This window comes from Notolepis coatsorum, assembly GCF_963971535.1.
Source record: "Notolepis coatsorum genome assembly, chromosome: 4".
Classification (NCBI taxonomy): Eukaryota; Metazoa; Chordata; class Actinopteri; order Aulopiformes; family Paralepididae; genus Notolepis; species Notolepis coatsorum.
The window spans coordinates 135,294,852-135,320,055 of NC_140168.1; the positions used below are offsets into that span (position 1 = coordinate 135,294,852).

At 40.3% G+C, this 25,204-nt stretch overlaps 1 protein-coding gene across 3 annotated transcripts in view; it reads left to right on the top strand.

Moving 5' to 3' along the window:
• The window catches only part of LOC311226840 (uncharacterized protein), a 136,624-nt gene that overhangs the window by 36,306 nt on the left and 75,114 nt on the right, over positions 1 to 25,204 (top strand). For 2 of the 3 annotated variants that reach the window (XM_084312259.1, XM_084312258.1), the window contains exons 2-3: positions 8,693 to 8,802; positions 13,110 to 13,194. In XM_084312259.1, coding sequence (XP_084168385.1) covers positions 8,693 to 8,802; positions 13,110 to 13,194 — 195 coding nt within the window. The remainder of the gene's footprint in view (positions 1 to 8,692; positions 8,803 to 13,109; positions 13,195 to 25,204) is intronic. The other variant, XM_084312260.1, reaches the window with a different exon arrangement.

The following is a 25,204-nucleotide window of genomic DNA, read 5'->3' on the forward strand; positions in this document are numbered from 1 at the left end:
AATGGGCTAACGTTATCTGCTAAGTTAAACCATAATAGGCTAAGCTAACTAGTGTTAGCTCTTAGCTGCTAGCGTTAGCTCAAAGCGGACTCCACGACACTAGTTCCATTAGTGAGAAAAGGGGGTGGGTTATATTGACGACGCTTGACAACAGAGGTTTAAAGATAACTTCATATTTATTGGTTATTCGTTTCTTGCATCCAGTTTCAATCTCCGTGTGTTCAACTTCCTGTGTTTACATTCGAGTGTGACATCATCGCTTATACGCTAAAAAAGGCAAATATATATATATATATATATATTTATATATATATTAGAGCTGGGCCGTTAACGTGCTGCGTTAACGCGATACTATTATCACGCAATAATATAATTAACGAATTAATCTAAATTTTTTATTTTTTTTTTTAAACCTTTATTTACCCAGGGTAGGTTCGCTGAGCACAGATGCTCTTTTTCAGGAACGCCCTGCTTCACATTCACACAGTTCCATTCACACCTGGGAGCTGCCCAGTACAACCACAGTTGACACCATTGGCCACTGAGAAACTCCACTGGAGCAGTTGATTTGCATTGGCACCAAACGGGAAAAATATTATAGGCACTATAAGTAGACATCGCTACATAAAACAAGCTGGTCTGCCTGAGTGACTGGTGGAAGAAGGAGAAATAGAGATTGGACTGATTGAGTCAAGCCATGTCACATAGTTCAAGTTTGAAATGCTTCTTTCTGTTTTGCTCCTGAGAGTGTGCTAGATACTGTACTGGTAATATTATTTATTTGTGTTAACTTCTGAATAAAACAATTTATTAAACACAAGTACATCTTATTGAACATTATTTTGATATTTAATTACCAATTATCATAGCAAAACAGCTTTTTCAAACAGTCTGTAATGCATTTTGGAAACGGGAGATGGGCTCATGGTGTAATGGGCCACCTGGCCTGAGAAACATAAGGAGGAAAGAAAAAGTAAGGACTTACTTCTGGTCATTATTTGGGTAGAACACACATATTTTGAATGCCTTCGGCATTTTTTTTTTTGAGCCATTTTAATCTAGATTAATCTAGATTAAATCCAGGATTGCAGATAGATTAATCTAGATTAAAAAATTCTTAGGCACCCAATAGTTTTTATATAAATTGTCTTAGATGTAAATAATTTTTGTATTAGTGTGTCAGTAGACTACTCTTAGTACATTTTCATTTAATAATTTTTTAAAACATCTTCATGGTTTAATAATGAAAACATATTTTGCAGGGACTTATTATAATCATCATATTGGCGTGACTGTATGCATCAAAGGGTTAAATCAAGCATTTTTAAGTGCTTTAGAGGAAATGTCAAAATATCGCGATATATATCGTGTATCGTGATATGGCCAAAAAATATTGCGATATCATTTAGAGGCCATATCGCCCAGCCCTAGCTCTAACAGATACACAGATATTCTCAGCCCCCCTGTCGGGGGCTTTTCTTGCCCCCCTTAACTGATTTTCGAGGGCATTTGGTAAATTTTCGAGGGCATTTTGCCCCAAGCCCCCGTTAATTTCGAACCCTGGACTAATCTCTATTAGTGTCGTCACGATACCAAAATGTTGACTTCGATACCTATACCAGCCTAAGTATCACGATACCGATTCTAACATGATACCACGGCAACCTAAAATATCAGGAAAAGCAATGAAAAATATTATTAGATGACAGAACATGGACAATTCTTCATAAAATTCTTTAATTAATTATAAAAAAAAATTAGGGATGCCCCGATCGATCAGCGATCGGTATCGGCCGATATTCAGTATAATATGAGATTGGTGAATTCCGATCTCTTTATTTTCGCAGATCGTGAAAACCGATCGAAAAACATGATCCAATTCTTAGCGGAGATCTCACTCGCTGACTTCTGTCTGACACACAGGAGCTGCAAACTGCCGCTCTTCCCCCTCCTCCTCCTCCTGCCCCTCCCTTACCCGTGTCAACAAGCTCCGACAATAGTCTGCTCTAGTGCATGCAACCTCTGTGAGCTAACGTTAGCTACCGTTACTGTTTAAACAAAATTACCCAGTCAACTATTCACTTTTAGTTTAATACATGAGGCTAGGGCTGGGCGATATGACGATATTATATAAATATCGGGTACAGTTCATTAACGATACACTTTTTAAACGTATCGTGGATATCGTGATGTTTTGCCCAAGAGGCTTGTGTTGCGTCAATCTGGTCCACACGTTGACACTTTTGAACAGCGCCGCCCCACACACACTACTGCATCAAAAGTTACTACTTATGATAACAAAGGCATTCGTTTTGTGGCATTGACGTTATATAGTTACACTTTCAATAACATCAGCGTATTTACATAGCAACGACCGAGGTCGACCTAGATATAGCAAGCATTAGCCGTTCATATCTCAGCCCGTGCTGACTCCGTTGTGCCCATTCTGCGGTCTGTTAATAACGTTTTCAATCAGACAGATGTATGGAAATGCTTTTATTATAACATCCGTTACAGTAAAATCATTATGCCTCCAGTCGTTTAGTCATTCTGCAGAGCTAAAAGGTAAAAGTCGGCCGCGGCAAGCTACCGCTGCCATTGTTGTTTTCATTTAGCTCTCCAATAGCGGAAGTAAAAAAATTAATACGCGCTTGCCGATTGGTGCTAAGAACAGCAGGGCGGGTGCAAGCGATGTGACGTAATTGGCAGACGCGACTGTCAATCAAACTGATTCTGTTTGCCGACTGAATGAATATAAACGTTATTAACAGATTGCAGCATAGGTACAATACAGTACAGCTCAATACAACAACAGTCAACAGTGGACTGGAGGATGCAGACCAGAGAAAGACTTTCGTCTTGTTTACATCAGGGTCCCCCATTTTCAATTCATCATATTTCGTATCTAAATCATATAATATCTCATTGCTAAATATATGCAATATATAATCTAATAATCCAATAATCTAAATCTAATATATAATATAAAAATGCTAAATGCATGGGTATTTTATTTTGTCTTTAATGTTAGCTTGCAAACTCAAATACTGTCTTGGTAAGCCTCATAATGAATTGTTTGGGGGAAAAAAAGAAAAACATCGTGATGCGTATCGTGTATCGCCGAAAGGTCAGAAAATATCGTGATATCATATTTAGGCCATATCGCCCAGCCCTACATGAGGCATTGTCTAACGGTATCTAGCCGGCTAGCTACTGATAGCTCCTGATATCAACAAATGCTCCAGCAATAGTCTAGTAGTGCATGATACCTCCGTTAGCTCACGTTAGCTCACGTTAGCTCACTAATAAAAACTAAATGTCCCATTAAACTAAATAGTTCACTGAGGCGTTGTCTTAACGTTATCTAGCCGGCTAGCAGTAGCTACAGATAGCTCCTGATATCAATGTCTTATAACATTGATTCGATGCTGAGGGAGTAGGGTATATCTGCAGAGCCGCAGATATACCCTGCTGAGGGCATGCTGAATGTGATTTGACCAAAGCAGAGTATACACACAGACAGTGGAGATAGCGAGCATTTTGACTTGTTGCGTGCTGGCGATGTCTCGCAGATAATACAACTACAAGTATGATTATATAATATATATATTTTATAAAAATAAATAAAAAAAAGTATATATATATATTTTTTTTTATATAAAACCAAAAACGATCGGTATCGGCCGATATGGCTCAAGACGATCGGTGATCGGTATCGGTGGCAAAAAACGTGATCGGGGCATCCCTAATAAAAATGTATATTTTGACGCTGTTGAAACATAATACAATTATTCTGTTACAGCTGCTGAGCTATACTACAGCTAATGTCCATTTGTTATTATGTGTCAGAGAGAGAGAGCTAGGGATGGGAATTGATAAGATTTTATCGATACGATTCCATTATCGATTCTGCTTATCGATTCGATTCTTTATCGGTTCCCTTATCGATCCCTGATAAATTTATAATTTCGATAAATAAATTGGAAATGCAACAGAACTAAGCTGGTTTGAATAACAACATGCAGGAGCGGCTAAGTGGCGCAGTGGGCAAGGCGCTCGCCACTAATGCAGGAGATGCTGGGTTCGAGCCATGCTACCAGCTTGGCTGGTCGTTCATAGTTAGTTACTAACGCAATTGGCAGTGTTAGGGGTGGGAAGCTGGTGGGTGGGGATCGGACGTTGTGGACAGCGACTCCTACAGGTCGGTTGGTGCGCCTGCGCAGCAGAATCAGGAAGCAACGGGGGCGGCGTGACCCTCCCACGCAGACCCTCGCCGCTGAGAGTCTGTGCAGGTGAAAAGATGCGACCGCTGCCTCCTCGTGTACCGGAGGGGACACGTGATGCAAGGCTTTGTCCACATTGCAGCCGGCCTGTGGGAGGCATGGCCTAACAGCGTTCGAGACAGGGGAGGGTAGAATTGGACAATACGAAATTGGGATGGGAGAAAAATAGAAAATGGGAGAAAAAGTAGATAAAAAATTATAAAAATAACAACATGCAACTTGACATTCCTATTTGTCATTTATTGTTGAGCCCCCATGTCAGAAAAATACAAAAACGGTAAAAAAAATTAAATTAACTATAGCCTACTATGTATTTGAGATTCTCTTAAATTTTTGAATTTTTGAATTATAATTTAATCTATTGAATAACGACCTGTTGAATGTAACTACAGTTCAATATCTTAAACTAATTTAATCTATTGAACCGTAGTTGCATTCAACAGGTTGTTATTCCTCTGACTTCTCTGTCTCTGGTCTTTCAGAAACCAGCGCACACACACACGCACACACACACACACACACACACACACACACACACACACACACACACACACACACACACACACACACACACACACAGACACAGACACAGACACACAGAGCTCCCTCCCCGGTCCCCGCTCGCCCCTGTCCTGTAAGGTATTGGCTCGTGTTGCTACACGGACATGTTTGTATGTTGCACGGTACTTCCTGACTTACCTACTATTAAACAGTCAACGTGATCAACACACGCTTTCCGTCTCTTATTATATGTAGGGATGGGTACCGAATTCGGTACTTTTGAGGTACCGAACCGAAACACGTCGGTACTACCGAGTATCGAATCAAGTGAGAAACCAAAAAAAAAAAAAAAAATTATTATAAATTTTTTTTTAACTTTTTTTTTTTTACTTTTTTTTTTTTTTACTTTTTTCTTTTCATGTGAACGTTCACACGCACAATATATGCTTACCTAGGATTTGACGTGATTCAACAACAAAGCAGTCGGAGCAATGACAAGCCGAAAACTGTCGAAATTGTAGTTATTTGAAGTTTGGATTTTCTTTTTTACGACCGAGGTAGGTAAATTAAATTTCTTGAGACTAAAGTACCGAAAAAAGGTACCGTTGGGTACCGGTATCGATTCACAGGTACCGGTACCGGTATCGGTTCAAATGTGAAAGGTACCCATCCCTAATTATATGTGAACTAAAGAGTACAAGGTTTACGCAACAGCCCCCACCCTTTTTTTTTGTATTTGTACCTGTACTACCTGCTGTCAACTGTTATCTCTCTGTGTGTGTATTAGCTTGGTTAGCTAGCGTTAGCTAGCGTTAGCTCCGTGGCTGTTAAATTAAATGAATGACTCGGTTCTAAAGTATTCGAGTAGTTTTCAATCACTGCACTTAGAAACAGTCAACCAGCGGGAGCATTTCGGGAGCATATGACCAAAACCCAGGCAAATTTGAGCCCTTAAGGAATCAAATAGTCTGCCATGGCTACATGCGTGGCGCTAACGTTATTGTTTTGAAATGCGCAACTGTCAGAAAAACCTGGCAGCGATAAGAGGAATCGATAGTCACGGAGGCATGCGATTCCAGGAATCGGACAATTAGGAACCGGTTTTCGATTCCCATCCCTAGAGAGAGCACATCTGCGCATATTGCAAATGTTGCAGTCACAAAATGGTTAGGAAAAGTTAGACGTACTACACTTACTTACTGGTCACAGGAGGAGTCTTCAATAACGTTTAGAATGATGGTAATCTACTATTGACACGCCCACTACGCAAAGCGTGCTCTCTCTCACACACTGCTCCAGTCACGCATCCACTAAACTCAATTGAACCGTTTTTAACAGCTGGATATCGCGATACTTTTCTAGTATCGGTGTATCGTGCAAAACACTAGTCCAGGGGTGGCCAACCAGTCAGAGACTAAGAGCCACAAAAATTACTGTGGTACCACAAAGAGCCACACCATACATACCAGTGTTTCTCAACCTTTTTTTCAGTCACGGCACCCTTCATGTGTTTATAGGTCCCACGCTCTGGCCTCTGATGTTGCTAATGTCTTTTTTATTTGGGCCTCACAGGGTTAACCTCTTAAGCCCGAGTGGTCCGGTACTGGACCGCAAATGACATCAGGCCATAAATCCATCTCTACAGAATGTATGAATTAATGTTGCGTTTTCTTTTCAAATGTAGCCAAGAGTAAAGACCCTAACCCTGTCAAAACAGCAGTCAACGTGTATATTTTTAGCATTACGTTTGTTTACCAATGATTGTAACTGTTATTAGTGAAATATATGATTATAGAAATCTCAGGGCATTGAGTCGGAAACCGGTGCATATTGACGGGAGGAAGTGGCGCAGCCAAAAGTGAGTGTAGTCTTTTGAAGGAAGAGACCCAGGGCTTTTGATGGATTTTGGAATTTCGAAAAACTAACCTACCCAGCTCACGCCAGCCCTTGTCAGTCATCTGACTTCTGGATAAACTTTTTTATTTCTGGATTATCTCCCACAAACCTGAACGTTATTGCCATAATACAGAACACAGTTTCTCTACCTTTCTGTGAACGTCTAGCAAAAAACGGCGTTGCAATCTGATGAAAAATGTTGGAGAAATTGACATTATAAAAAAGTAACTACTTGTGAATCACGCCTGGTGATACTAAATCCAGATTTTATTCTGCCATTGGAAAGGGGAGATTTGGCCCGATCCATAGATGTGCAACTTGGCCATAATAAGGCAATTTATAGGCCTAATATTCTATAATCATATTTCAAATTGCAGTTGTCTGGTTGGCAGAATTCAGTACTGTATCTACAAAACCTTCTGTTTAATCATCTTCCCTTTATTAATGTGCTTAGATTTTTCAGGTCTGGTCAATTTTAGAATGGTGTTATTCACAGTCAAAGATAAAAAAAAAAATATATATAATTGAATTGATATTCTCCTTTGGGTCATTACGTATTTACTCAAGCCTAGTAACATACACAACATTTCTGACACTGGGAATACATTCCCTGAGATCCATAGATGTCCCTAGAATCAAGGGCGGCTACGTGGCGTAGTGGGCAAGGCGCTCGCCACGAATGCGGAGACGCTGGGCTCGCCTGTTCGAGCCCAGCGCTCCACATTGCTTTCAGTTTAGCTGGTCGTTCATACTAATACACATTGGCCGTATTAGGGGGTGGGAAACTGATGGGTGGCGATCGGGCGTTGTGTACAGCGACTCCTACAGGTCGGTTGGTGCGCCTGCGCAGTAGAATCAGGAAGTGTCGGGGGCAGCGTGAGCCTCCCACGCGTTACTCCTCGCCACTGAGAGATCGAGCTGCGCAGGTGAAAAGATGCGACTGCTGTTACCTCAAGTACCGGAGGGGACTTGTGCTATGTATGACTTAGTCCACATTGCAGCCGGCTTGTGGGAGGCAAGAAACAGCGTTCGTGACAGGGGAGGGTTGAATTGGATGATACGAAATTGGGATGGGAGAAAATATAGAAAATGGGAGAAAAAGTGGATACAAAAAAAAGATGTCCCTAGAATCAGATACCAAGAACATGCAAATGAACCATTAAAGGGGAACTATCTTATAAATGGCCTTTTTCAGTGTTTAGCATTGTTTCATAGCTATGTGGACTTATATTAATATGATCTATGTCTCTAATTCTCATATTGGCGCATTCTTCCAATTCTCCTCTCACAATATTCACCCTCACTGAACTGAGTCATCTGAAAATGTGCTGATCTGTGATGTCAGATGTCTCAGCTGCATAATAATGTGGCTGTGTAGCATCAGGCCCCACCGTGGTTTAGGTGCCCAGGCTCAAAACGGCTTAAGATCTTGAGGTAGAAAAATGGCTGCTGTTTTTGAGTACTTCATTAGAAATACAAAACAATGAATAAAAAAAAAGAAATTACAGAGGTGTTCCATAGACTCACAGGAATTGTGTAAAAGTGCCCAAATAGTGAAAGAAATAGTAAAATAGTTCCCATTTAAAAAAAATAATAATAAAAAAGTCTGTAAATGTTTATTCTACGTCTTATGGGATGAATGACAAAAACATAAAAATAATTATTATACTATATATATATATATATATATATATATATATATATATATATATATATATATATATATATATATATATTTTTTTTCTCAATGGAGGGAGAGGAGCCACACATTGGCGGGCAAAGAGCCGCATGCGGCTCGCAAGCCGCGGGTTGGCCACCCCTGCACTAGTCTCTTATCACTATCATGATCACCACCACTGCCACAAACCACCACCATCGCCAGTCATGGCTCAGCCAAGCATCTGATTATAAAATACCCATGAATAGATTGAACTGTTGACTTGCCGTAGACGTGCCACCCTGTGTGTGTAACCGGCTGCGTGCCCTCTGACCTCCACCCTGTGTGTCTGCAGGCGTGTGTGTGGCAGGAAGAGGAAAGGAACACCAGTGAAGGTTTGTGACCGAGCTTATGTCACGGAAGATGAAGAGGAGGAGAGCATGTCGGAACACAGCTACAGCCCTGGTAGGAACTGCACACGCACACACACACACACATACACACACACACACACACACACCAAAACACACACACACACACACACATACACACACACATTATTCAAAAGTAGAAATACCCTGGAAAAAACTATTTAACAGTAGTTACTTTCAATTACTGTCGATCACTATTCGGCAAAGTCCTCTCTGATTCTTAAAGGAAAACTTCACCAAAAACAATGATGATTTATTTTGCACATAATCTTGTACACATCCAAAAACTCTATACAGTTTTGCACACATTCATTTAGTTTGGGACATTGAATCCTTGTGTTGTGTTAATTACAGCTCCATTAAATGATAAGGTAGCAGTTCCCTATAAGACAAGGCATTGCTATCTTTTCATTTACATCATTTCACTGAGCTGTAATTTACACAACACAAGGATTCAATCTCCCTGATGACATCACTGGTGGCCACATTAAATATAAAAATAAATGTGGATGCGTATGAGATTATGTGCAAAATGAATCAGCATTTTCTTTTGGTGAAGTGCCCCTTTAATCATATCTTGTGTTTTTACCAAAGTAATAAATGTACTAGATTCAACCAAAATATGTGAGTTGAACTGTTGAACTGACGTCCAGATGCTTACAAAAATACACTGACGAGAAAGAAAAACTGATGTGATGTAATATGAGGTGACTGGTCAACAGAGAATATCGGAGCTACTAACCCTCTTTGTTCCTTCTCTCTGCAATGTGAGTGACCAGGTGAACACTTACCAGAGGTCCTAGTAACCAAAACACACCTCGTCAGATCAGATAAACCATGCAGACGAAATACCACATCTTGGAATTCAATTGTCATGGTCCTATTTCAATTAAGGAATCTGAACAATATACTGTATTAAATACTGCAAGGAATATTAGCAATTTACTGTATTTAATACTACTGCAAGGAATATAAACAATATACTGTATTAAATACTGCTGCAAGGAATAATAACAATATACTGTATTAAATACTGCTGCAAGGAATATTAACAATATACTGTATTTAATACTGCTGCAAGGAATATTAACTATACTGTATTTAATACTGCTGCAAGGAATATGAACAATATACTGTATTTAATACTGCTGCAAGGAATATTAACAATATACTGTATTAAATACTGCTGCAAGGAATATTAACAATATACAGTATTCTTTATTTATTTATACATTTATTTATTTTAAATTCCTCCTTTTTCTTTCTTACTTTTTTTAGTCAGTTTTTGTGTATCTGGGGTGTTGCATGATACACCAATACTAGAAAAGTATTGCAATACCCGGCTGTTAAAAAAACGGTTCAATACTCCATTTTATTAGTATCGATACTTTTAGAATAATAGCCTCATGATGCATATTTTCTACGAGTTGAGTGGATGCGTGACCAGAGCCGTGTGTGTGTGTGTGAGGGAGAGAGAAGGCACACTTTGCGTAGTAGGGGTGTAACGGTACACAAAATCCACAGTTCGGTACGTACCTCGCTTTTGAAGTCACGTTCGGTATTTTTTCGGTACAGTGTAAAGTGCAATAAACCTTTATTTAACATTGGAAGACATTTTAAATATCCTAAATAAAAAAATGCTCAGTTCGATTGTTTATTATAAAACAAACTGAAACTGGAAACAAGCCCTCTGTCTGGCTTTTTGTGCCATCCTTTTAACATGTACATGTATTATTAATGTAGCTTGCGGTACCATGTACAAAATGTTAGTATGAGGAAAAAACTGTGGAAACGTAATAAATAAAAAGTCAGTGTTCCAAATAAACACCAAAATATATACTATCTCTATTGGAATGGAGACTTCAGCACAGGATAAACTAGGGATGGGCAAAAATAATTCAGATCGATTGATCACATGATGTACTCGAGTACTCGTGGAGGAAAACGCTGTACAAAATAAACGTCTTTTCCGGTGTTTTAGACTTTTATTTTTTAAGCCCACCGACCGGAGCTTTTCCGGTGTTTTAGACTTTTATTTTGAAGCCCACCGACCGGAGCGGAAGTATTGTTGTTATTATCCTAGCTGCCTAGCAGAACGTATTGAGCCGACAACTTGTCTCGTCCGGTTCTGTGTTTTTGAGCTAATGATAAAACAAATGTTGATTGTTGGTGAACAACTAACTTTAGGTTAGTTTTAACGTTAGCTACTAACGTTAGATGCAGCTACTACAGGCAATCAACGATGAGGAGGAAGCGTCAAAGCCGTATAGAATAGCCCTGTGTGCGTACTTAGGCACGACTCGAAACTACCTGTTATAATAAATTAATTCATGTTTAACTTGTCCCCGTGTCCAGTCCTTTGACTAGCCCCACCCGTTCATTGTAAACAATGATGCATGTAATTGTATTAACGTTATTGTGTGTTGTAGGCAGCTATGCTATACATTGTATTTCGTTTGTAGCTATTTAGCTAATATTGAATAGCATCAACGACGCTAGATCTTTAATCTTTATTTAGCAGTCCAGTTTCTCCGGGTAGTAGCGAGTAACTACTTGGGTCTAAAAATAGCTAGCCTACACTACAAAAAAAGGTTCCATACCGTTGCAATCGCTCGGTGCACAGCCCGTACTGTACCGGAGGACCACATTGAGGCGGTACAGTACGTATCCGCGTCAGCGTTTCCGTTAGCCGGTAATTACCGGTATTTGACCGGCAAAATCTGTTGAAGTCCGACATATTTAATCTCTCCGGTCTTAATGTCTGGTGAAAATAATTCCCTGAGTCTAAGCACAATTTGATTATTTGAATTGTATTAAAATAGGCTAAAATTAAATAGCCTATGTGATGAACGAAACAATCATTACATTTGTTTCATCGTTGCTTCTAATAATGACAACGACGTTGTCAGCGAGAGCTTAGTGCTGGGTGTGCGAACTTTTGTGAAGCTGCAGAGCCGGAGCAGCAGCAGCACAATGCAGTACTCCAGCAGTACTCCAATTCAGCCATTTTCAATTCAATGTTGGGTGGGGGGCGCTGCTGTGCGGTCCCCAGAAAAGAGCCAATAACAGCTGAATCTGCTGCTCTGCATCGACATACTCTCGCAAATAAGTCATTGGGAGGTGGAGAGAGAGAGAGTCGTCAAGCAAACCCACGATAATGTTGCCGTCTCTCTCTGCCAAATTTCTCAGTTCTTCGCTTGATATAATTAATACAAATGTCCAATATAACGGAATTCGTTAGCTCATAAAAATGTGATTATAACAGACTGTTGTTTATTAATGTCGGGCGACTGCCCACAGACACCTATTTGATTTAAAGTCGGCAGCAGCACGAGTCTCGCGACTTATTTTATTTGGAATATAATGACTTTATACGCAAAAGTAGCCTAGTTTTAAGTAAAAATATTATAAATCTACATGCCTTGATGATGTCATTCTTTTGTTTTGTTGTCATTCTTTTGCCTATCAATTGTTTTTAAGCTCAATAAACTCTGACCGGAATTTCTCTCATTTGACCGGTAGATTGAAATCTACCGGACACTGAGGCCGGCAACAATTTTTTCTAACGGAAACCCTGATCCGCGTACCGTTACACCCCTATTGCGTAGTGGGCGTGTCAACAGTGTCGACTGAGCATAGGGAAAATAGTCACAGATATCCCCAAATGTCTTATTCATAATACAAAGTTTCTGAATGGACGTTTGGATTAAACCAAGTTGTAGATAGATAGATAGATAGATAGATAGATAGATAGATAGATAGATAGATAGATAGATAGATAGAACCGTCCTATAGATAGGTGTTGTGAGGATGTAGGGATAGATACATCGATCTAGAATGTTTATATTATATTTATATGTGAACATTTGTGGAACAAGAGGATCAGGGAGGTAATGGAAATGTACACTGAAAAAATTAATGTTTTTCACAGGAAATTCACTATTATTTTAAAGATTACCTTTGTTTTTCTACTTTAAGTGTAAATACCAAAAAAATACAGTAAATTACCTTTTATCAAAATATTAACCATTAAATAAAGGTTGTAATCTGTAAATGTATTTGATTTTACTGTAATTTGACAGTACGTATTTGGAAACCGTTGCTGCCAGACATTTACCGTTCTTTTACAGTCTTCTGTTAACAGTATATACTTTTATATTTATAGAAGAAAATAAGCACTGAATGTCTACTGTGTTGTATTTGAATTTTTTTTTTTTTTTTACACACATAAAAATCGATAAGTGATGCCACTTATCGATTTCACGCAGCCTTAGTATACCTTCATATTGTGTACACCACCTCCCAGCCCCAGTGTAACCTGGTCCGTCTCTCCTCTGCTAGGTGATGGCCAGTACCCAGAGGGGTCCGAGGACAGACTGCCGCCGCCTGGCAGCCCGTACTACCTGGCTGACCCCTCGCAGCTCTGGTAAGGCATTACGGTCAACTGCATTGGGCTGAATGGCTTCTGTCAGGGTTCGCACAAGGTCCTTGAAGTGCTTAAAGTGCTTGATCTTTGACAAAAAGAAGTCAAGGCCTGCATGGAATTCCTTGAAAACAGCAAATTTTCTAACAAGGTGCTTAAAAAGTCATTGAAATTCAAATCAATCAAAGTTTTGTTCATCCATGATAAAATTGTTCTGAATCAAGACATTTAATTCATTTATTTAAAGTGTAACTAATTGTCGGAAATTGGTTTTAAGCCATACATATTGGACCCGGTTTCTTTTTCTATAAAAAACAGCATTTAAAAGTGAACAGTGACAACCCCAGTGACATATTAGTGTTACGAAGGATCAGATTAAACCGAATATATATATTTATTTATGGATATATATTGAATAGTATTTGTATATCGTTTGATATCCCTTGTATATTCCTTGTACATATACACGGAATATCCCTTTAGCCTACTATAGCCCATAATAGTTCATTCTCTTATTGGACAAAGGACCAGGCGCCAGGGGACCAGCCCCTGGCGTCAAGTTCAAAGGTACCGACGAGACATGTCCGTACTAGCCCCGGCTCCGCTCAGGGATACGGCTACCGAAATGAGAGTGGCACTATTTGTTCACCGTGCATATAAATATGGCGCAAGTAAATGTAGAAGTCCCTTACCCTTCTTCCCAACTTAGTAACAGAACGTGAAGCCTCACCCACGATACGACGTGCGGTGAAGTATGGCCCGTTTGGCCTTAGAATAGCATCGAGACCTCATGCGAATTAATAACTGAATTGTCAGAGTTTGGCACTGTACCGTCGAGTGCGACGTATTTCTATTAAGTAATAATAGTCTATCGTGTATGGTGCATCGTGCGGTTAGAGTTCTAAAGTGACCAGCATCTCCAACGCTTCCTCGTGTTATCTAGAGTCTTATCCAGGTTGGGCCGACCACATGGCGCTTTCATCCGAGGAGATCTAGGCGAGGACCGAGGGACATGTACACTGGATTACCTACCCGACGACTGCTGAGCCCTATGCGGCTGGAATATATATTTGCTTTGGTACTGTGATTTGTGGAGCGGATAATCGCCGACGCCTGTGAGTGTTGGATTTACCCCCGAGAGGAGTCAAGTTGAGTCGGCGCTCAGAGAGACTGAGGTCGCCTAGCTTCTTCTTCATTGTGGAGCTACAGCCTACAAGAGAACCAAGGTGTATTCATCTGCGGATCAAGAGTCTATTGCACTGTCTTCTGTACTTGAAGTCTCCATAGATATCGTTGACCAGACGGTCTACTACCGACGGCTCTCCTACCCCCCCTACCGGCTTACAACCGGGAGGACCCCCTCCAGAATATCCCGCTATATCATTAGGTGTACCATAGATATAATTCCCTAAGAGCCAGGTTGTATACTTGCTTCCTGCGTAACCAGAGATTGGACATTCAGTGTTGATTTGCCTACGAGTACTCATTTGCCTTACAAGTGCATTCAAATGATAAATGTAAGATAAATATTCTATGTACCTTTTGCTCCATTAAATATTTGATTATTACCTTTGACTGGAACCGATTTCATTGTGGAAAGTGTTCATCATATTTAGATATCGTGTACTGTATGGCCAGTAGTTAAAGTACATAAAGCGGTAGTGGTTTAATGATACCATACTTATCAATACAGTCAGGGAATTGTACCCCTCAGTTACAATTAGCATCATCAGCCTACACTCAATTGAACAAAGACGCTGGCGGCCAGAAAAGAAATACGCGATATGGACACGAGCACAACTCAATGCTTTGATGTGATTGTGGAAATCCTTCTGCGTCGACTGAGAAATTGATCATCAAGGATAACGAATGGAATGGGTGCGTTTGTATGTCATTCGAAAAGGGTTTTAATTCAACATCCTTTGAGTGGCAACTGAACCGGTCCTATGACTATGACATTCATATCTCTATTTGTAAACCGATAAGGGTTCTATTTGTAAAAAGTAGTGCTGTCAATCCATTAAAATATTTAATCTGATTAATCGCATGATTGTCTATAGTTAACTCGCGATTAACACTTTAAGTGCCGAAAACGTGTTTAGGCGTCCTTCCCCGCCATGCTCAAGTTGGCGAGGACGCCGTAACTCGTCTTTAATATCAATATTTCAAAAATCTGTGATCGGAATCATATTTTCCATCCGCAGCCTTCACACACAGTTCTGAGCTCCTCTCAATCCTCTAGCGGTTCAAGAGCGCCATCTGGTGGCCGATCGGCAGAAGCGCCAAACAGGAAGTTATGTGGATGAAGTGCTGATCACCCATATTACTTCCGGGCACTCGCTATAGGTCCCGGGACTCCATCTTGATACACTGGACATCGATCGGTTGCAAATAACTCGATAAACAACATGATTTGGACGTATATAGTATTATACAACCTGGAAATGGACCGGGTATTTCGACATCCCATAATGGAAAACTGTCTACCCCACGCTGATCGCCCAACGGCCCGCGGAGACTCGGGTGAGTTTTAGCGTGTAATATTACCGTGTTCGACACTAACTGCTATGATGAACATTTGACCCACATTAGATGAATGGTATGACGCTGCCCACGGAATTATAAACGCCCCCTCGCCCATCCGGTCAACATCAGATGACGTGTAGTAACTTCCAGAAGTCCGTCCAGTTGGATTTTTTTATATCGCGCCGATTGCTATCAAACTGTATTTGATCATCAATATAATGCATTTGGGGCTATAAATCACGTTCTGGAGAAAGCTGCAGAAAGAGATGAAAACATACTTATACTTTAGATCATATTTTAGTATGAATATGTGAATGAAAAAGTTTAACGTTCATACACCCTGAACAATACATATAGGTCATTGAATGGGCCCTAATAATGGCAATTTAGCAATAGAATTTAAAAAGTTATAGCCCTGCAAAGAAGGGGAACTTCTCCATAGACAAATAGAGCTGGCAAGGGATGGTATATCATGAATTTAGCCTTAGGCAATCAAAGTGTTAATCGCAAATTAATTGCATTTTTTATTTTCATTTTTCTATCTACTTTAACCGTTTCTGTGCCAAGAACGAGTTTACTCGTTATTGCCCGCCATGTGTTCAACGCCAGAAACGAGTTTACTCGTTTTTGGGATCGTTATTTCGTTTATTCGCTATATCTATTCATAATTCATAGCTGCAGCCTCTGGTATACCCTTCAGAGCCTGTCTGAGCTGGCAGACGGTCAACACCACCCTCTACTGCCAGGCAGAGCTATTGCATCTCATTGAAAATGGGCTGTTGTGTTTTAGGAGCCGATCTGAGCCGGGCGGGCAGGGTTTAAATACTCAGGCGAGCCAGTTCTATACAACGATGGCATCGAACAGTAACTCCGCCCGCCCGTCATTGTGAAACGGTCAGTAGTGTGGTACAGACCTCCAGGCCCGGACTGGCCATCGGGAGCACCGGGAGTTTTCCCGGTGGCCTGGCCTGCACAGATAAAATAAAAATAAAAAATTATATAAAAAAATAAAAATTATTATAATTTTTTTTTTATATTTTTTTTTTGTCATGCCATTGTTTCTAGTTGTGGCGGCGGCGCGGCGCGATAGTTAGATAACCTAGGTGAGTGGGGAACAACCAGAATTTCACTGTCTGCGACAGAGTTGGAGAATTATCTCTCTCTCTCCCTCACACGGATCACACACAGAAATGGAGCCGTGCTGCTGCTTGTGATTGGTGGAGGCGGGACCAGGCGATACAACTGATTGACAGCGGAGGCAGCGAATGGAATGGCAGATAAAGAGTCAAAATAATTCAAAGATAATGCAAAGATTACACACCTTTGCCACATTGGCTACAAACATAATCACTGTAAAGTTATCAAAAAAATAAGAATCTGATCAGACACAAGGGTTAAGTTGTTGTTCCCTTTCTAATTTCCTCAAAAACATCTAGTCTAGTTAATGTGATCAATATTATTTGACAATTGATGCTTTTTGTTGGAAATTTCAGTCAGTGAGCTCATACTTTGAGCTCATTTTATAGTTAAAATGATTGAGACAACGCAATCTTCTGTCTTCGTTGTGCATGCATGCGTGTGCTCACCACACGCGATGCATGTGTCACTATTCTGGCAGTGGCTACTGTTATTATAGTATTGCAATGAAAGGTCTGTTATTTAATGTTTGTGTAAAGGGCTATTTTAACTGTTGATGGGTAGTGCATCAGTAAAGTGAATATGGTATTGTGCTCTTGCTCTGTTTGAATAGGTGGAGAGAGTGGTTAACTGTATTATAATAGTAAATAGAAAAATATGTTGTGCGTTTGCTTTTTTCTTTTTGAAGGTGGAGAGAGTAGCATTGCTAGGGCCACAACAGTTTTATTTGAGGTTCATAAGGGTACATTGTACTAAGCAATTGTTGGCTCATTAGTTTGTGATTCACATGCACTAAAATTCACCAGAATGCTGTCTTTGTAACAAAAAAATTCCGGGTGGGGGACCCCCAGACCCCCCGCTTAAAAAGTGGCCTGATTGGGGCTATATTTCGCACTATATCTCCCGGTATGAATTATTTCCCCAGTCCGGCCCTGCAGACCTCCACAAGCATTATTTGGAATTGCGATCAGATATTTGGATTATCTCTTTTGCATTACATCAGATACAAGGTAAGAACATTATATATAAATTTGATCGTTGATCTGACATTTATTTCTACCCCGATCACTAGGGATGCCCCGATCGATCGGCCAGCGATCGGTATCGGCCGATATTCAGTATAAATATGAGATCGGTGAATTCCGATAATGCTTTATTTTCGCCGATCGTGAAAACCGATCGAAAAACATGATCCAATTCTTAGCGGAGTTCTCACTCGCTGACTTCTCTCTCAGGCACACAGAGCTGCAGCGCACTGCCCCTTCCCCTCCCCTGCCCCTCCCAGACCCGTGTCAACAGAGGCTCCTATTGCCTCCGGCGTCCGGCAGTCTGCTCTAGTCTAGTGCATGGGACCTCTGTGAGCTAACGTTAGCTACCTAGCTATCGTTACTGTTTAAACAAAATGACCCAGTCAACTTCATTTTTAGTTTAATACATGAGGCATTGTCTAACGGTATCTAGCTGGCTAGATACTGATAGCTCCTGATATCAACAAATGCTCCAGCAATAGTCTAGTAGTGCATGATACCTCCGTTAGCTAGGTAGCTCACGTTAGCTCACTGTTTAAATGAAATGTCCCAGTAAACTAAATAGTTCACTGAGGCGTTGTCTTAACGTTATCTAGCCGGCTAGCTACTGATGGCTCCTGATATCAACAAATGCTCCAGCAATAGTCTAGTAGTGCATGATACCTCCGTTAGCTAGGTAGCTCACGTTAGCTCACTGTTTAAATGAAATGTCCCATTAAACTAAATAGTTCACTGAGGCGTTGTCTTAACGTTATCTAGCTGGCTAGCTACTGATAGCTCCTGATATCAACAAATGCTCCAGCAATAGTCTAGTAGTGCATGATACCTCTGTTAGCTTGGTAGCTCACGTTAGCTCACTGTTTAAATGAAATGTCCCAGTAAACTAAATAGTTCACTGAGGCGTTGTCTTAACGTTATCTAGCCGGCTAGCAGTAGCTACAGATAGCTCCTGATATATACATTATAACATTGATTCGATGCGTATTCGAGCCCCTGGCTTGCATCACAGTCACGAAAGGGGCTAGCTGAGGGCATGCTGAATGTGATTTGACCAAAGCAGAGTATACACACAGACAGTGGAGCTGTTTGCAGATAGCGAGCATTTTGACTTGTTGCGTGGTGACGATGTCTCGCAGATAATACAACTACAAGTATAATTATATAATATATATATTTTATAAAAAAAAAAAAAAAAAAGTATATTACATTTTTTATTTTTTTTATGACCGCTACGGCGGTCATTTCATGTATGGACGAGGAGACATAATAATGATAATCTAGCGTTGATTGCCGAAAAATTTCAATGTGATGACTGGATTACACTAAAATGTCTTTTTCTCGTCTTTTTCCTGGAATTACTGAAAAACACCCAAACCATACTCTATTCAAAACGGTATAAAACGGAAATGTACGGATGAAAAAACAATCTGTCTCTGGCATGTTGACTAGAAGCAACTCACTGAGACTCTACGCTGTTATTAGACCCATAGATATAATATAAGATATATTTTAAGCACTCGCAAATGTCACAGTCTAAGGCCCTGTCCACACGAGAGTTTGGATTTAATATGACCGAAGTTTGAAAAAAGAAAACTCCGTCCACACGGTGAACACAGGTGGACAACCGTGTATAACTGCGTACTCACGGGCAGAGCTGGAACCCAGCAACCGATACATTTAGTACAATGTAATACAATGCCAAAGCAGTAGGCGGCGATGTTGTTCAGACATGAAGGCCATTTCAACCAATCAGAAAAGACTGAACGCTCACTAAACTTCCTGTTGGGTCGCGATCTGCCATTAATTAACTGAAGAAGAAGAAGTAACGTTACCGATATGAAATGGATGTAAACGTTATTTAACAGATTGCAGAATGGGTACAATACAATACGGCTCAATACAAACAATTGTTAAGGGGATGCAGTCTGGACTGGGTTCCTTATAAGTTATAACAATAACTTGACAACACATGAGTTTAGTTTAGCTGCAGCTACATGTTTACTCTGAGCGTCAACAGACATCAGTCGATCACAACACTCTTCAACACAGACGATACGTTTTGAACAAAAGTTTGTTACAATCATTTTCATATAACGCTACTTGGGACAGCTCTGCTGTAAACACTGGTGTAGTTGGCTCTGCTCTAATCTCTCTACCCCGCGGTCTGCCGTGAACATGGGGAATAATTGCGACAGCTCTGCTGTAAACACTGGGAATAACCTCGGTTGCTATGCCCACACGCAACTGCAAAACCGCACAACTCCACCCTGGCCACCGGTTTCAAAAGACCGCGGTTGCAGTGTAGCAAATCCCCGGTTGTGTGTGGCCGAACAGTGCAACTGCGCACATACAATCACGGTTACATTAAACCCAGCGTTCGTGTGGACGGGGCCTAAAACTATCCATTGAATAAAGACCTGGCGATGAATGGGGTATCAGTGCCCCCTGCTGCTGGCGGTCAATGTGTTAAACAGATCTTTTTCAAGTTCCAAGTTTTAATACTCTTATCAACATGAGTCAACAAATGCTTGCTTTATGCAGCCATTTAACACAAACAGATGAACCTCATGCATTGCAAATTTGCATCAAATTCAAAACAGAGTGATGCACAAAATAACTTAAAAGAAAATTATAGTTTAAAACAATGAATAAAGTGTGCATGAATTAATAGGGAAAGTAAACATTAGGAACTTGTTACATTCACCCACACAAGGGCTGAGGACACCCCCGCCCCCCCTCTCTCTCACACACACAAAAAGGGCTCTGTTTGTAAAAATATGAGGGCTCTGTTTGTAAAAAAGATGAGGGCTCTATTTGTAAAAAGATAAGGGCTCTATTTGTAAAAAGATACGGGGTCTATTTGTAAAAAGATACAGGCTCTATTTGTAAAAAGATGAGGCCTCTGTTTGTAAAAAGATAAGGGCTCTGTTTGTAAAAAGATAAGGGCTCTGTAAAAAGATAAGGGCTCTGTTTGTAAAAAGATAAGGGCATTTTTTTATAAAAAGATGAGGGCTCTGTTTATAAAAAGATGAGGGCTCTATTTGTAAAAAGATGAGGGCTCTATTTGTAAAAAGATGAGGGCTCTTTGTGAAAAGATGAGGACTCTATTTGTAAAAAGATAAGGGCTCTGTAAAAAGATACAGGCTCTGTTTGGAAAAAGATAATGGCTCTATTTGTAAAAAGATAAGGGCTCTGTAAAAAGATAAGGGCTCTGTTTGGAAAAAGATAAGGGCTCTATTTGTAAAAAGATAAGGGCTCTGTAAAAAGATAAGGGCTCTGTTTGTAAAAAGATAAGGGCTCTGTTTGTAAAAAGATAAGGGCTCTATTTGTAAAAAGATGAGGGCTCTTTGTAAAAAGATACAGGCTATGTTTGTAAAAAGATAAGTGCTCTATTTGTAAAAAGATGAGGGCTCTTTCTAAAAAGATACAGGCTCTGTTTGTAAAAAGATAAGTGCTGTTTGTAAAAAGATAAAGGCTCTATAAAAAGATAAGGGCTCTTTGTAAAAAGATGAGGGCTCTGCTTGTAAAAAGATGAGGGCTCTGTTTGTAAAAAGATGAGGGCTCTGTTTGATAAAAGATGAGGGCTCTTTGTGAAAAGATGAGGGCTTTGTTTGTAAAAAGATGAGGCAGGGCTCTACAGTGCGACCATATTGCTCGCATATGCCCCTAAAAATATGTGTGTGCGAACCTGAAAAATCAATTACTTGCACGGTGTGCGAGTGCAGATTACAGCCTCAGTCGTTCTTTTTATTTCTCCGCTGAGAATCGTTAAACTACAAGTCCCACATTGCACTCAAGCCAACGGTCCAATCACAGTAGAGTGACGTGACTGGTTTCATGGGAAATAAAGCAAATGACCAATCGGAAGCTCTCATTTGGTTTGTTTACTTCCTGAAAGTCTGCCATTGCGATATGAGAGCGTTTTCCGAGCAGCAGAACTCCGTGGAGTCCAGTCCGAGTACAGTCTGCTCGACTATGGGAGCACCTTTATTATAGTCTTACTAGGGGTGCACCGATATGAAAATTGGCCACCGATACCGATACCGATTGTTCAACTAACACAATCGGCCGATACCGATACCGATACCGATAATTGTGGCAAAAAATAAGTATTTTTAATTTTTTTTAATATTTTTTTTAATATTTTCTTTTAATTTTTTTTTAATTTTTTTAATGAAACTACTGTATATTTGTATGTGTGTTTGTATTTGTAGGCCTCTTTACTTACTTAAAAAAGGAAACATCAAGAAATATGTTTATGGTATCACTGATCCCTCTCCCAGTATCGTCTGGCGGCCTGCAGAGGGATACTATTTTCTCAACCAGAGCTTTCAACCAATGCAATGGAACCATTGTGGCGGCCTGCAGCGGGATACTATTCTCTCAACCAGAGCTTTCAACCAATGCAATGGAACCATTTTGATTGACAGTCGATTCGGCCAATTACGCCACACCGCTAGCACCCACCTCCTGCTTACCACCAAGCGTTTATTCATTTTTCTACTTCGGGGCATGCCGCCATTGATCTGCTTGTGAGAATGCGAGTCAAACTCAGAACCACAACAAGCTAATAAGTTAGCTGCCCGGCAGTGCCCGCCGACCAGCGCGCTCCACAGGATGGCCAAACGAGACACAATGATTTTACTGCAACAAATGTTATAATAAAACAAAGCCTTTCTATACATTTGTCTGGTTGAAAACTTTATTAACAGATTGCAGAATGTGTAGTTGGGTACGGAATGAGCAACGGAATGTAACCGAGCTATGCACGGCTTGCTTGCTATCTTCGGGTAAATACTATGCTGATGTAATTGAACGTGTAACTAACTATAATAACGTTAATGCCACAAAACGAATGTTTGTGTCATTTTAACAGCAGATACTTTCTTAAATGCCATCCTCCCGACAGAGCGGTGTTGATGGGGAGCTCTGATGGATTCGCTTGGTTGTGTTATTACATTAGCATTGAACAGCTAACCGAAAGCTAGGGTTAACTAATGTTAAAGGTTTAGCCATAACGTTACGTTGGCTAAAGTTGGGGCTATTCTTAATCCAGTAATAATGGCTGCAGACCTGCAAGCAAAGTACAGCAAGTTGGCAAAGGAGTATTCCAACGTAAATCACATTTTCACCAGTAACGTTAGTCGTCTGCCTCCCGGCTATGAACGGACTCGGAGTAATGCCTTGCTGCTATGGGTAATAATAATATGCTGATGTTATTGTCCGTGTAACACTAACTATATAACGTTAATGCCACAAAACGAATGCCTTGTTAATCATAAATAGTAACTTTGATGCAGTAGCTTGTGTGTGTGTGGGGCGGACGGCGGGCGTTGTGCAGGTAGGTCGCGAGTGAACTTTTTTTTTTTTTTGCCTTTTGACGCTACACAAATGGATGGTTAGTTATCGGCGACTGCTATCGGCACATTTGAGCTTATCGGCCGATAGGCCGATAGCAGTCAACAAGGCACTTATCGGCCGATACCGATACCCGACCGATATATCGGTGCACCCCTAAGTCTTACCAATAGCAATAGATTTTAGAACACCTAGATTTAGCGATAGCAATAGTAATATAACGTTAATGCAACAAAACTAATGCCTTGCTTTGTTAATCATAACGTTGATGCAGTAGCGTATGTCGTGGTGTTGGCTGTAACGGACATGATAACAACATAACACTGTGTACACATTCAAATTGCGATAATCGATTCTAACATTTTCAAATCGATGCAGTTGAATTTTCCCCTTAGGATCGATGCATTGTTACACCCCTACACCAAAGTAACTGGCCCACTGTGTATGTGTGTACAGCTAACTTGGCTAGCGTTATCAACAGCAGAGGTGTGATGTAATTGGCAGAATCGACTGTCAATCAATGGTCTATCTGACACGCAAACTTAACAATGTTTCTGTACTGGAGGTGTACAGTATTTCAATAGGCAACCCTGAAAGGATTATTTTTCTAGAAGAGCAACACAGCCAAAACATAGGCATTGTATGCATAAAAGGGGCAAAAGCTAAAGTTAAGTGACTGTTACTTTTGTAGCAGTAGTTTGATGGTTTATTTGATAGGGACAGCACATGTTAATGAACATCAAGTACAAAATACAAAATGTAAACATGCAGGGTTGTAGCAAGAGCTAATTTACACCAGGAGACAGCAAAACTATTTCAATAAATAAATAGCCTGCTTAGGGTAAAGCATGGTGACTGTAGTGGCCGCTTGTCGCTCCCCAATGAATCGACAAGCGTCCACGATGCACCCGCAATTAACTATCTTACTCGGTCCCAAAGTTGTGATGTTGAATGAATTGAATGTCCAAAGTTGCTCCTCTTACGGTTTACAGGGTTTATTGTTGTCATGATAGTGAATGAAGGGTTTAAACAGAACAGTTGTCAATTGCTCCCCAAGGTCAGATCCAACAGTGAAACAGGTAGAAAAATGTGTCCTCATCACAGGTGCACAAAGATTGCAGTGATCACCGTGGCTATTTATATGAGTGGGCTGTAATGGGTGGTGAGCCCTCTAGTGTCCAAACATAAATAAGACAGTCTAAACAGTGCATAGTTCTAATATATAATATAATATATAGATACTAATAATACTAATAATAATAATCTATAACAAGAACACTCATTTGGCCTTTACAGTGACAATCAATGATAAAAACAAGAAACAAGTTACATAAACTAAATCAGATAAAAAATGATCACAGTTCTGGTTTGCCTTAAGATGCAGTTTAAGATGGGTCTTGAACATGGAGTATGTGGGGCACTCTCTAATCACAACTGGTAGGCTATTCCAGTAGTTACCACCTTTAACAGAGAACACAGTTTTAGCAAAGGTAGTATACCGAAAGGGCACCTTACAGTCCCCTCTACTGATGGCCCTGGTGGTAATGCCAGTGTCTCCTTTTTGTTCAATGTCACTGCCTTTCTTATTAGGCCTAGTTGTTGGCTACAACTTTGCCACAGTAGGCATTAATCACTTAATAGTTCAAATGTCTGTGTCCCATTCCCGTTTGCACACGCAAATACACACACAGTCGGCCAGTGACTTTGGTGGTACAGATTGCACAGATGTGTGTCCCGTTCCCGTTTGCACATGCACGCACAGTACAAATATAAATTTATTTAAAAAAAAAATTAAATAAACTCTGTTACTTGAAATATTTTCACTGTGCTCCTAAATATTTTTGGGTGCTCCTAAATTTCTTTGTGTGCTCCTAAATTTTTTCATTTAGGAGCACATGTGCTCCTTGGGAAAAAGGTTAGCGTAGAGCCCTGTGAGGGCTCTGTTTGTAAAAAGATGAGGGCTC